The sequence below is a fragment of the Macaca thibetana genome, chromosome 15, assembly GCF_024542745.1.
Source record: "Macaca thibetana thibetana isolate TM-01 chromosome 15, ASM2454274v1, whole genome shotgun sequence".
Lineage (NCBI taxonomy): Eukaryota > Metazoa > Chordata > Mammalia > Primates > Cercopithecidae > Macaca > Macaca thibetana.
In genome coordinates, this window is record NC_065592.1 from 59,826,723 (window position 1) to 59,841,219 (window position 14,497).

Below are 14,497 nucleotides of genomic sequence, written 5' to 3' on the forward strand. Positions count from 1 at the left end.
AACTAGAACATTTTTGCCTCTCTTGGCCCCCTCCTTCACTTTTCTTTAAATCAATACTGGACTGTCAAAAGAATATTATCTTTCATTTGTTCTAGCTAGATTAAAGCAATAACCATAAGTTAAATTCTGTTCAATGTAGCACATTTTGAATAGTAAAGGTATGGAGTGTTTTAAAATAACTACAACTACGAAACACTTTTCTTTCAAGGATGTTATACTAAAGCTTTCCATTTTGCTGTACAATGCTCAGTAAGGTGATATGCCATTCACTATATTCCTGAATGTTACTACTATATAAGGTTAGATTATAACCTTCTAACATGCAGCCGAGATACTTGATAAATTATGTTATTTCAAAGCTTGCACAAGGTAACACCTAATTAGACAAGAAAAAAATTCTATTTTATAATTTTAAAAATTACAGATGGAAACTCAAAATACACAGGATAGCATGATACATAGTTCAAGTGAATCCTGTCAATACTCATGTTATATCTACATTTTACTCTAGTGACTGTATTTTTATTTACCTAGATTTAAGATTGGCTTCTGCTGACTTGCTGGAGTCTGTAGAAGTAGTAAAGCTATTCCAATTATGATCAGTTCAACAGGAAAATCCTAAAAGGATAGAGGGGGAAAAAGGAGTTGTTAAAGAAGTTCCCAGAACCATGGCTTTGTAACATGTATCCAGGAAGAATATATTTAATATGAAAGACTGCAAGCCTATTACACAAATTTATTTATACAGCAAGTGTGCTCTACTAAAGAAAGAATTGGTCGGCCAGGCATGGTGGTTCACGCCTGTAATCCCAACACTTTGGGAGGCTGAGGTGGGTGGATCATGAGGTCAGGAGTTTGAGACTAGCCAAGCCAACTTGGTGAAACTCCATCTCTACTGAAAAAATACAAAAAAATTAGCCGGGAGTGGTAGCAGGCACCTGTAATCCCAGCTACTCAGGAGGCAGAGGCAGAGAATTGCTTGACCCAGGAGGCAGAAGTTGCAGTCACTGCACTCCAGCCTGGGTGGCAAAGCGAGACTCCATCTCAAAAAAAAAAAGAGAAAGAATTGGTCGATGCCACACACTTACACATAAATTCAAAATGTTGTATTATATGGCCAAAAAGCAAGAAGCTATAAACCAAATAATTCAGAGGGAAAACTCAACACAGCAGATCAGCAAGTCTTCTAAACAGTCAATCTTTGCAAACCATTGAAAGTTGCCTAAAATACTAAATTTAATAATATTTCATTTCTGTAAACTGGTTCAATATCCTACTTACCTAATACAGACATGATCCATCTACATAACTTGCATAAGGAATTACACTAAACAAATTTAGTAAATCATGTTATAATAAAAGAAATATTAGTGCCAGGGAGGTAGAGATTATTTTCAAATTACCGTAATTCATTAAGCATTAAATGTAGCAGAGCAATGACCATAGAAATAACCAAGTATATAAACAAAACAAAACAAAAAGACATGTATATTAGGCTTTAATAAACATTAATAAAACACAAATGACATGTTATTTGAGGTTTCTAAATAAAGTAAATCTTAATGTATTATGGTACTAAAGAAGAAAGGTTCAGCTAAAATGACTATTCTGAAGTTTACAGAAGTGCCTGCAGAGCAGAAGTACCTATGAATAATAAAGACAGGCAAAAAAAAAAAAAAAAACCACACACACACACAAACAACAACAACAACAACAACAACAAAAACAACAGGAAAATAAGGAAATCTGTGAGTTAGAGCCACATGTTAAAGGACCACCTGCCTGAGTGAAAACAATACAGTCTGGCACACTCAGAAGTTATAATCTTGAAGATACTATCAATTAACAAATACCCTCTAAAATCTCAGTTTTATCATTCGAAGAGTGAAATTCACTTACAAAATCCTCTCATGTGCTTGTTTATGGACTTTTGAAAAACAAAACAGCAAAAGAAAAAAATTTGTGAATTTTTAAAAAGGGGATATATTCCAATCTATGTATTTTGGGAATATATGTGTTCACTGTTTCGAAATAAGAGTTGAGAACAATGAAGCACTCTTATCTATTTGAGGATAATACATGCATTTCAAAACCAACACACTTACAGTATATACTATCACACCATTCTTTGCTATATCTTCCCCAATTTCATTTCAATTTCTGCATGTCCATAAAAAACAAAAGGAAAACCAACAAGACCATTTAAACTTCAGATTCACTAGATTCCAAGAGAATCAACAACAAAGAAAAGCACTGCTATATAGTAACACTATTATTGGAAAGCCTTTTTCACACAAGCTATTACTGCAAGGGCCATAAAGTAGCTTTTTAGAGTTCTGAAATGGAATAGAAGTATTTTTATTAAGTGGATGGAACTTAAAAGTATGAAGGCAAAAATGAAAATGGCCTTCTCCAGGAAGGGTGAGACTGTCCTGTTCAGAATAGAGGGTGAAAGGAAAAGAGTGGAGATTCAAGATCAAAACTAAGGAAAAGTAATTAGTGGAGGATTAGATCACATAAATCTTAAACTACTTACAAGTTTAGTGGTTACAAGTTTTTTGACTGATTGATTTTTAATGGACACCAAAGGATGGTACCATTTAATAAGATCTTTTAATAAAACCCAGTGTTGGACATCCCATTTGCACACTTCAAATGCTACAGCTACTGCTGTGGTAACTGGTTCTGCACAGGTGCAACCTAATGGTTGTCCCCTAAGTCCCCACCATACACCTCTTGCTTCCTGCCCCAGAACAGCGCACTCTAGAAGTACAAGGAAGTTAAAGCCCCATAGGCCAAAGCTGACAAATCGGCAATAGTACCCAATAGATAAATGCTTTCCCATTAATTCCAGATCCTTCTTTCATAAGGCTTCTCAGAAGATTCTGTGGGATCAAGCAACTAGTTGCTCGTAGCAGTAGCCTACTTGATGATGCCTCTATTGCCTCTCCCACCTTCCATACTTCACTCCTCTTGTCCCTCTCTAGCTGCTTACTGGGATCACATTGGCAGATTAATTCCAGTCATATAAGCCTTTGCTTTTGTGGGAACCCAGTCTCTACTTTTGCCTTTAGGGAAACTCAGGCCAACTCACAGCCTGAAAATAAAATAAATAAATAAAAATACAATAAAAGAAGGAAATAAAATACATAAAATAAAAGAAGAAATTTTTAAAAAATGAAATAAAATACAGAAAAAAAAATGAGTAAATGCCTTTATACTCAGTCACAGATGTTGGAGGAGTCCCAGTAACAGAAAACAACCTGGAGTCCACATTTTTTGTCCTCAAGTCAAATGAAAATAGCACTAAACACCACCTATGTACCAGGCAGTAAGTACATAAGCTGGGTCTACAAATGCCACTGTGGACAAAATAGTCCCTTTTCTCAGGGATTTTACAGTAAAGTCATGGAAAAGTATTTTTAAAGAGAAAACAAGGCATGAGAAGGTAGCAGACAAAACAAAGATGGTGGCCCAACTCACACAATCCTCCAGTGCCATAACTTTGCTACGTACTCTGTTCCCCTGGCCAGAGCTTCATCAAGCTAAGATGGGCCAAACAGATCATTTTTCCTACAAAATCTGAAAACTTAGACACACAGCAAAGAAAGTTGGTTGGAACTGAGTCATCAGCTAGTAGTGTCTTAGAAACCACAAGTTTCCGACCCTTCCCAATGCTGAAATGTTTCACTCATTCTTCACTTTGAGAGCTACTCAATCTCCTCCCAATGTGCATCATTTTTGCCTAATTTTGCTGGTCAGGGTGCATTTATTTTGCTTGAAATGTAAAGGACCTTAAATTATGATTATTCTAATTAGGCTAAAAATGGCTCAACTAAGACCAAATCCACAAAAACTAATGCAGCCTAAGAAATAAATCCATTTTCAATATACAATGATACAACTCTAATATAAGAGTAGAAAGAGAACAGAGTGGGGGAAAAGTTAATATAATATTTGAACAAAACATCCAGTTGATAAACCCAGTGATACGGAAATGTGGGTATGGTGTCAAAATACATAAGACTGCTTCATTCTACTTCATTTTATTTCAAATTATAGTACATATAGACCTATAGTATATGTTTGCAAATTAATTTTCCTAGGCTCACTTTTTTAACCTCAGGAACACTAAGATGGGGATGGGGGACAGAAAACTTCATAACACAAATATTTCAACAGTTCTACTAGTTGTTATTTCCTTCTAAAACTTAAAAATATTGGGCAAATGAGAGATATAAATAGGACTTTCCCTCATCAAAAATCTTTTCATTCTTCTAAATGACATTAGTATCCTGCGACTCTACATTATAACCAAAAACATTTTAAAAATTAGACTCAAGAGCCAACTTTATATTAATAGATTCCCAGTGGCCAAAATAAGACAATTTAAAATTCAATAAGGATAATATCTATGATAGACTGAAGTGCATCAAATATGTTTAAATTCATGAATTCATAATACTTTTTAAAGTTAGTAAAGAAAAACGCAAAAGAGTAAAGCATTTATCCTAACTTTCCTTTACTAGTGGATAACCAACTAGTAGGCTGTTGGGGGAGGAGGGTTCTTTTTATGGAAGTATTCCAGCTAATAAATGAAGAAGGAATGATAGGATTAGAACATTACCACTCTGCAACTTAGAACTAGGCATTGAGTATCAATGACTACTAACATCATAAAAAGAAAAGCAACACACATTGTGCTTCTTGATGACAGAACACACCACCCCCTGTAGTCTTGGAAACCAAAAACAAAATATCCTGAATCCAAACAAGCCTTTAGAGCTAACTACCTTTGAACAGCGAAACACTTTAAAGCAGCGGTCCCTGGCTTTTTTGGCATCAGGGGCTGGCTTCATGGAAGACAATTTTTCCACACATCTGGGGCAGTGAATGGTTTCGGGATGAAACTGTCCCACTTCAGATCATCAGGCATTATTTAAATTCTTATAAGGAGCACACAACCTAGATCCCTCACATGCACAGTTCACAATAGGGTTCATGCTCCTGTGAGAATCTAATGCATCGGCTGATCTGATAGGAGATGGAGTTCAGGCAGTAATGCTGGCTCACTGGGCTGCTCACCTCCTGTGTGTGGCCCAGTTCCTAACAAGCAAGGAACCGATACCAGTCTGTGACCCAGGCATTGGGGACCACTGTATTAAAGTGCACCATATGGATGCAATCAGCAAAATCCAGAAGATAGGAAACTCTCCAGCTCACACAAGCCAGGTTATTCAGTACACGAACTGCAGGGAAGAAAAGTGGGGGAGGAAACGAAAGGGGATGAACTTTAATTGGAAAGAAACTTAAAAGATCTCACACACACACATAGCCCAAAACATATTATGATGATTAGAGATACACACTGAGATGATAAAAGTATAAAGAAATGTAAGGAAGTGGTTACTACAGAAGTCAGAATAGTCAGGGGAAACAGGAGGTTATGATTAGGACTGGGCTTGTGGAGAACTTCTGTGGTGGCTAGAAACTTCTATTTCTTGATCTGTGTGATGGTTTCAAAGTTCTATGTTTTGATCTATGTGCTATCTGTCTTATGTGCAAAATAAATGATAAAATCCCCTGTGGGTGCTACTTTAAAATAGAGATATTTGGGCTGCACTTAGACCCGCTAATTCAGTATCATTAGGGATAAGGCCCAGGCATGTGCATTTTTAACAGACTCTGCCTAGTGATTTTTATGCACACTAGTTTGAACCATTTGACTAAAACATGAGCTTCATGAACCTTGTCTGCTTTCAACTAATTGCCATAGCAAAGTGTTTGCCATAGGCATCTGCTTAACAAATATATGCTAAGGGTGGGGGGGAAATATACAAAAAAATGGTCAGAGAATTATACTAAAAAGGACTAAACTCTATGAAATTATAATTGCTACTCATATGAATCTACTAAAAGTACAGGAAAAAATACGGGGTTTACCCATGGATATTATGTTTACAGTTAACAGAACTGGCAATTTATCTACATAACACTGATCTATAAAATATCTTTCTGTATAATATTTAACTATAAAACATCTATCTATATGTATTTATATACTATCTATATGACATATAACATAATTATATCTGTAAGATATAATTATACCTGATATATATAATATATATCTACTATACATAAGATACGTATATAAGTATACAGTAGAAAAATATGTTATTTAGAGTCCCAGTGTATGTAAAATCATTCTAATCATAAGATTGGCAAATTGACAAATGACTTATAATACTTGAGTCTTCCTGGGTTCCCATCTTCCATCAAAATCTACATTTACTCTCTCAATTCCTCACCTGCCATTCACGCTCCCTTAATTCCAATTTCCCCACCACCACCACCACCACCACCACTCTGCTGAAACTGCTCCCTCTAATGTTAAAAATAAGCTTTTATGTGCTACATCCTGAGAATACTTTCCATCCCTTACTTTTACATCATTGCTCTATGACACATGACACTGTTGACCATTCCCCCTTATTGAGATATTCCTTCCCTTGATTTTCTTGTCTTCTGTCTCTGCTGGTTATATATGATCCTTCTAGACATATTTTCTCAGACTCCTCTTTATCAGTAAATTCCAAATAACGACCACCCCAGAGTTCCACCACAATCCCTGTCATCCAATCCCATGTTTAAAATCCCCACCCCAAAGTTAATGTCTACAAATATACACCTTTAGCCTAGACTTCTAGCCTGAATTTTAAAACCATATATCCAACTATCTATGATCCATACGTACCTCGAGTCAAGTATATCTGAAATAAAATTAATCATCTTCCCTCCAACATCAGCTACCATTTCTCAAAGTAAATGGCATCATCCAGTAGCCCAAAATAGAAAGCTGAGATTCTATCAAGGACCCTTCTCCTTGACCATCTAATCAATCATAAAGCCCTACTGATTCTATCTTCTGTGTCTCCCTTTTCCCACTTCCATTTCCCTCATTAGGCCCTCACTATGGACTGAACTGTGTCCTCCCAAAATGTATTTGTTGAAGCCCTAACACTCATGTGACTGTATTTGGAGTGAGGAAGTAATTAAGGTTAAGTGAGGTCATCAGGGTGGGGCCCTAATTCAATCTGGATAGTGTCCTCATAAGAAAAGACACCAGAGAGCTCATACTCTCCCTACCATGCGAGGAAAGCCAGCTGCAAGCCAGGAAGAGTCCTCATCAAGAACAGAATCAGCCAGCACCCCGTGCTTGGACTCTCCAGCCTTCAGAACTCTGAGAAATAATTTTATTCATTTATTTATGTATTTTGAGACAAAGTCCTGCTGTGTCACGCAGGCTGGAGTGCAGTGGCGCACAATGCAACCTCTGCCTCCGGGTTCAAGCAACTCTCCTGCCTCAGCATCACGAGTAGATTACAGACGTGTACCACCACACCCAGCTAATTTTTCGTATTTTTAGTAGAGGCGAAGTTTCACCATGTTGGTCAGGCTGCTCTCGAACTCCTGACCTCAAATAATCTGCCGCCTCGGCCTCCCAAAGTGCTGGGATTACAGGTATGAGCCACTGCACCCAACCAATAAATACATTTTTATTGGTTAAGCCACCCAGTCTGTGGCAGCCCTAACTGCCTAAGACTTCCTCCTCACTTCCTACCCTATTAGTGGTGTGTGGCCCCAAACTCTTCTCCACCCACCTACAAGGAAGATCTTCCACACATTAAAAAATGAGATCTGCTGAAAGGTCTCAAACAGCATACAGGATAAAATGTAAACTCATTTGCATGGCATAGAAGACAGGCCCAGCCCTATTTGCCACATCTTAATCCTTCAGCAATATCAAACATCCTCTTGTTTTTTTTTGTTTTTTGTTTTGTTTTTTAATAAGCCAAGCCTGACTACTCTTTCATGTTTCTTTATTTGGGCACATGCTGTTCAACAGCTGGAATACCCTTCCCAGGCCCTTGTACCAGGCACATTCCATTCAGTCTTCAAATCTCAACTCATGCCCTACCTCCTGAAACTTGTTCTCCCATTACACTTTAAATATACTCCCATAAAATCTTTTCTCTTATTGTACTATAATTTAGTTATTGCATCTCTGTAAGTCTCTTGAGGTCATAGAATTTACCTTTTCATCTATGTATTCTACAAAGCCTGGCATATAGTAAATGTTCAATACTTGTGTTCTGCATGAATAAATGAAAAAAAAAAAAGTCACAGTGGTGATCTTTAAATGATGATCTGAAGAGTATTTTAATTATTTCCTTTTCTAACAAATGATATTAGTAGTAGTGCGATAGCAATATGCTCTAATGGTATTAGATCAAAATGCCTCTGATACGCAAACTAAATGAGCACATCCACCCAGTTATTGAAAGACTCACTTGAGTGATAACTGACACAATAAAATGTCTATCTGATATGGTTTGGATCTCTGGCCCTGCCCAAATCTCATGTTGAACTGTAATCCCCAATGTTGGAAGTGGGGTCTGGTGCAGGTGACTGGATCACAAAGGTGTTCCTCATTAATGGTTTAGCACAATCCTCCTGGTGCTGTTCTTGCGATAGTGATTGAGATCTGGTTGTTTAAAGGCGTGTAGCATCTCCCCACTCCTCTCTCTCACTCCTGCACCAGCCATGTGAAGTGCTGGCTCCTGCTTCACCTTCCGCCATGATTGTAAGTTTCCTGAGGCCTCCCCAGAAGCTAAGTAGATGCCAGCACCATGCATCCTGTACAGCCTGCCAAACTGTAAGCCAATTAAGCCTCTTTTCTTTATAAATTACCAAGTCTCAGGTATTTCTTTATAGCAATGCATGAACAGTATAATATACTACTATCCTTACCTCCTTCAGAAGTTCAACACAGTGCTCTAAAAGGTGAATTAAAGATGAACATTCGCCAGTTATCTTTAAGCTGACTTCACAGACACACAGCAGCTGAAGAGTCATCTGGGTAAGCTGAATTTTCCAGAAAACAGGATGACGCAAAAGGCTTAAATATACTTCCTCAATAAACATCATCGCTTCTGTTGTCTGTATCAAATCTTTTATCTGTTTAAAAAAGTCATTATATGATATTAAAAAATACACAAACCAAAGGATAATTTTAAGGTACACAAAAAGCTTTCAACAATATAATTTTTTCTCTAAACCTATAAAGACTTAAAGGAGATGAAAAAAAGTTACAGAACTCAATGAAGGATTAACTATACAACTGCACCTTATCCTTTGGTTATTAACCAAAATCCAATTTGCTACTGTTTTTGTTACTGCTGGCTGACACAAATTTCTCTTCCCTTATTTTTCTAGCTTCTCTGAGTGTAGATGTCTTGAAACAAGTTACATGACAATGCCAACATGTTAAGAGAAATTAAGTTCGGTTTTGAATTCTCCAAATGAACTCTCATTTCTACAATTCCAACATAGATAACCTGATAGTAAAGGGTCAGCATGCTATTCTAACACAGTACTAAGCCCTTTATCTGCAAGATATTTGCTCAGACAGCCTTAACTGAGAGTATCATTTCCACACTTGGCAGATACAGTAAAAGACCATATTCAAATGGTAGTCTTCTCAACAGGCTAATGTATTAGATAGGAAGGACTTGGGTGCTCTTGAAAATCCCAATGCAATTCAAACCCAGCTGTTCCAATCAAAATTCTGGAGTTGGTATTAAGGATATGGTCCTGCTCACAGACACACTGGCATTTCCCAGAGATTACAAACAATGGACCATCTGCTTCCATCAGGAGCCTGTGTCTGTTAAATTCATCAAGAAGAAAGCCTACGGTTGACCAGCTGTACCTTTTACCAGTGGTTATCACCATAATAACACAAATGACTATTAGTTATACACAGAGACAAAAATTAGTTGCTAGCAAACAAGAGAAAAAAGATATTAAAAGATCAAAGAGAAGAAATAGCAGAAAACATTGTTATAAAAAATAAACAGTCTGATATAAATTATTTTGCTCTCTTGCAAACATACAGTAGGAAAGTCAAAAGGCCACAGAATAAAGCCTAATGTTTATTTGACAATATATTTCCTTGAGTGCATTTATGTGCACATTTCTAATTTTCCATAAAAAAAAAGTTCAAAAGACAACCTCAGCAAGCTAGCATTAAAGGCTCTCTAATCTTTAACATTATCTAAGTTCTAAACAAGCATAATTTTGAAGTAACATTCTGTCTTTATGTAGAAATATATTATTTAATAATACAATAGGTAATATGTGAGGTGACAGGAATCACCATTAAAATGAAAAGGACAATTCTACATCTATAAAATGAAAGAGCAACTGGCATGAGAAGAAATAGAAAAAGGAGTTTCACTGACCATTCTTTCATCATTGGTCAACAAGGTTGCATGGTTATTTCTAAAACTTGTTTTTTAAAATTTAAATGTGATTCTATCCTAGTGCTCAGTATAAGTAAGACCACATCAACAGCATTGTAGTCAGCTCTAAGAAGATCATTTCATAGTAGCACATTTTGAGCACCAATAAACTAGAAAATTCCTGGCAAAACAAAACAGAGAAAAGTCGGGAAACCATTTGCAATGGAGAGATTAAGAAAGTGAAGAAAAAAATAAGGAGGGGAGGGAAGTGAGGAAGAAAGGAAGGAAGGAAAAATGGGAAGGAAAGAAGGGAGAAAAACAAGACAAGAGAAGATACAGATGGGGTTTTTTTAAAAGCTTATAAAAGCTTTTCTGAGAAGAATGAAAACGAATGAGTAATTAGAAAAATGAAGGTCAATAAGTACTTGCTAAAAAAAAAAAAATGGTTGCCTTGCAAAATAGTATGCTTCCTCTATCAATATTCAATTAGCCATAAGATAGTCATGTTCCAGAGAGTATAAGAAACATCTGTATTGGGTGGGAAATGGACTATATTCTCTCTAAGACCACTTCCAACCCTCACATGCTTCATTCTAGTAACACTGATTTGTTAAACCGATTAAGTATGCTAATATCACTAGTTCCAGTACTTCCAAATGATGTATTCCCTTTTTTCTCACATAATTGTTAGGTAAAAAAGCCACAGATTCCCAGAAATATTCCACAGAGCTCATTTCTAAAAGCATTTAAGCTTGTCAACACAGGTTCATAAGATGGAGACAAACCTTTGCCAAGGAGCACAGCACAGGGTAATGCAGCCATGATGTGAAAAATGTACCCTAGTTCAAGATGTTCTGCCTAAACATTGCTTTATTGCCCGCACAAAACAAAAGCTTTGGAAAAGCCACAGGAGAATTCATTTTAATTAAATTTTCTCTGCCTTGATTACAGGAAAGCCTATTTATGAGTCGCAAAGGAAAGATTTACTCTAGTCACTCCTTGCTAACACAAACTTAAAACAGGTCATGTGTGACCTCAAGTGATCACTTTGAAATATGTTCACAGATTCCCTCCATCAGCTAAGCAGCATGGTGCTCAGATTCCAGGCAAATAGCAAACCTAGATGATGGGAAGAGATGGACTGATAAATGAATCACTACACTAAAATCCCAACACCTGGGCAACTGGATTTTTTTTTTTCATTTGCAGTTATAGAGACAATGACTCAAATTTCTCTTTCCCCTGAACTGTGTCCGTGTTTTCTCCATACCTCCGTCAACGACTTTTCATCTTTCTACTTTGAATTATAAGAATGTATGTACAGTACTTGTCCTAACTCATTTACTACATGTGTGCTTCTCAAGAGCAGGATCCCTGAGAGCTGCTGCATATGTTGCAAGGGGACATGTGGAAGCTGGAATCTAGCTGGCACTCAGCTGGCCAGGCTTTGCATCCTCAGAGCTATTTATGCCCTGAGACACACCCTTTTTTTTTTTCCAATGTGCACAGAGGTCTTTTTTTTCCTTCTTACTGTCCCAATGTCTACACAGAAGAAACTCAACTCAAAATCTTTTACCTGATAACCGTTTCTTAAACAAAGGAAAGTTTTCACGCCTGCTAATTCCAAAATGGACTATGTTGATTTATAATTTCTGTGAATTTAGTTAACATCAAACATAATACACTCATGTTAAATCTAGATTTTGTTTTTTTCATCTTCCCCAAAAGATTGTAAGCATTTCTAGAGCGAGGATCATGTCTGAGTTTGCCAAATCACTTATTTTCTAGAACTACTTTGTCTGTGACAATAACAACACTTACCGATGCCGATGCTGTATTTGTGGAGGACGAAGACCTTACCTGCAAACATGGAACCATGTCACAACACAGTTGAAGTATCTGCTGTTCCAGTATTGATGGTTGATCTTTGTCACAAAGAACCTGGGGTTGAAGTAAGACTTTCAGCAGGGCTAGTCGGAGTTTAGCATATTCTTGTAACTGAGATGGTTCACAATACAGATACCACAGAAATGGTGCCATTATTTGAATGCATGAAACTTCTGACCTATAAGACATGAAATATGTTAGCCAGTGAATGAGCTAAATACACTATCATGCAGGTAAAGTAGCAAATATCAACTTATAGTTCATGAAATAACATAAACTACCATATCATCAAGTGTAACTTCTTTTTATGATTCTTCTATTCCACTATGACCTGCCTACATCTATGCCAAACAGTTCTTTGTACACTGAGGAAAATTATTCAACACCTGGAGACTGTAAGCTAGATACTCAGGATGAAGAGAGTCTCTATTTGCACATTAGAACAGCAACCACATCTCCAAAATCAGTCTTTAGTGAACATAAGAATCATCTGGGTGGGGCGCGGTGGCTCATGCCTGTAAAAATCCCAGCACTTTGGGAGGCCGAGGCGGGCGAATCATGAGGTCAGGAGATAGAGACCATCCTGGCCAACATGGTGAAACTGAGATCACGCCACTGCACTCCAGCCTGCCAACAGAGCGAGACTCCATCTTAAAAACAAAACAAAACAAAAAAAGAATCACCTGACAACCTTTCTAGAATGACAGACGGCAGGATCACCTCTCCAGGAGTATGAAACAAACATGCATTTTTGGAAAAAACTCCATAGGTGAGGATCTATCTACATAAAACAAACCCAGACAAACATCCCAAGATGATTATGATGACAGTTAACATTTACTTGTTAACCCTTACAGTGTTCAAGTTACTGCATTTTACGTCTTTAAATCCATTTAATCCTCACAACCATATGAAATAAAAAATAATATTATCCTCATAACACAGATAAAGAAACTGAAGGAGAGAGAGGTGAAGTAATTTGTCAAGGTCTTCTTAAGCACTTCCCACTCTACAAATCTTTTGTACCTATTTAGATTTCATTATATCCTGAAAACTCCCAGTCCAAATTCACTAAAATACCAGAATGATCATCAAAAATAAAAATATGGTCACGTCATTAGCCTAAACAGTATCTAGCCCAATTCACACACACCGTCCATCATTTGGCCTCTGTTTATCTTTCCAGCTTCATTTCTTCCTCTTCATTCACCACTAAACCACACTAAACTCCCTTCAGGTCTTTATCAAGCCATCTGGGCTTTCTTCTCACTTCCTATTCCCTCTACCTGTAATATTCTCCCCTTCTACCCTTACTATTCTTTCTCCTATCTAGTTTCTATCATCCTTCAGTTATCTGCTTTAAAATGACTTCCTCAGGTCCTTCCTTGACACTTCACCTTCATCAGATAACATCAGATGGGCTTTTAAGATACAATGCCTTTATTGTCATTACATTTTTTTTAAGAGACAGGGTCTTGCTACATTGCCTAGGCTAGAGTGCAATGGCTATTCACAGGCACAATAATAGTGCATTCCAGCCTTGAATTCCTGGGCTCAAGCAATCCTCCTGCCTCAGTCTCCCAAGTAGCTGAGACTACAGGCTGTTATCATTACATACTTAATATCTGTATCCCCTGCCAGACTATAAACCAAATGAGGCCACGGATTTCTGTTTACTGCTATTATCACCAATAACTGTATATACTAGGCCTTCAAAGAGACACTCATTTAATTAATTCAGTTACACTAAGTTACAAAGTAGTTTTATAATTAGCATGCAATTAAATGTCATGATTTTATTTTCTAATGTTTTTCACATTATATATAAGCAATGATTAGATAAGATACAAAGATGAAATAAGAATTGTCTATCCTCAAGAAGCATACGGTCTGACAGAGACACTCAGTTATAATCCTGAACTAGGTGACAGAAAGTGAAAACTGCCAAAAGAGTGGTATAAAGTGCAATTGCTTCATGAAAGAAATGGTATTTAAATTATGTTTGACTGTTCTCATTTAAGAGTGGGAGCTAAACCTTGGGTTCACACAGACATAAAGTTGGGAACAACAGACACTGGGGACTTCAAAAGGAGGGTGGGAAGGAGTGGGGACAAGGGCTGAAAATTTTCCTGTTAGGTACTTTGTTCACTACTGGGTGACAGGATCAATAAAAGGCCAAACCTCAGCACTACACAATATACCCTTCAAACAGATCTGCACATGTACCCCTGAATCTAAAATAAAAGGGAATTTTTTTTAATTATGATAAATTATGCTTGACAACATAATCTTATAATACCATA

General features: G+C 37.0%; 1 protein-coding gene across 11 annotated transcripts in view; it reads right to left on the reverse strand.

The window, feature by feature from the left end:
* The window catches only part of FOCAD (focadhesin), a 312,387-nt gene that overhangs the window by 214,225 nt on the left and 83,665 nt on the right, over positions 1-14,497 (reverse strand). For 9 of the 11 annotated variants that reach the window (XM_050761318.1, XM_050761319.1, XM_050761315.1 and 6 more), the window contains 3 exons: positions 12,129-12,372; positions 8,815-9,021; positions 531-618 (listed from right to left, as the gene is read on the reverse strand). In XM_050761318.1, coding sequence (XP_050617275.1) covers positions 531-618; positions 8,815-9,021; positions 12,129-12,372 — 539 coding nt within the window. The remainder of the gene's footprint in view (positions 1-530; positions 619-8,814; positions 9,022-12,128; positions 12,373-14,497) is intronic. The other 2 variants (XM_050761316.1, XM_050761314.1) reach the window with 1 other exon arrangement.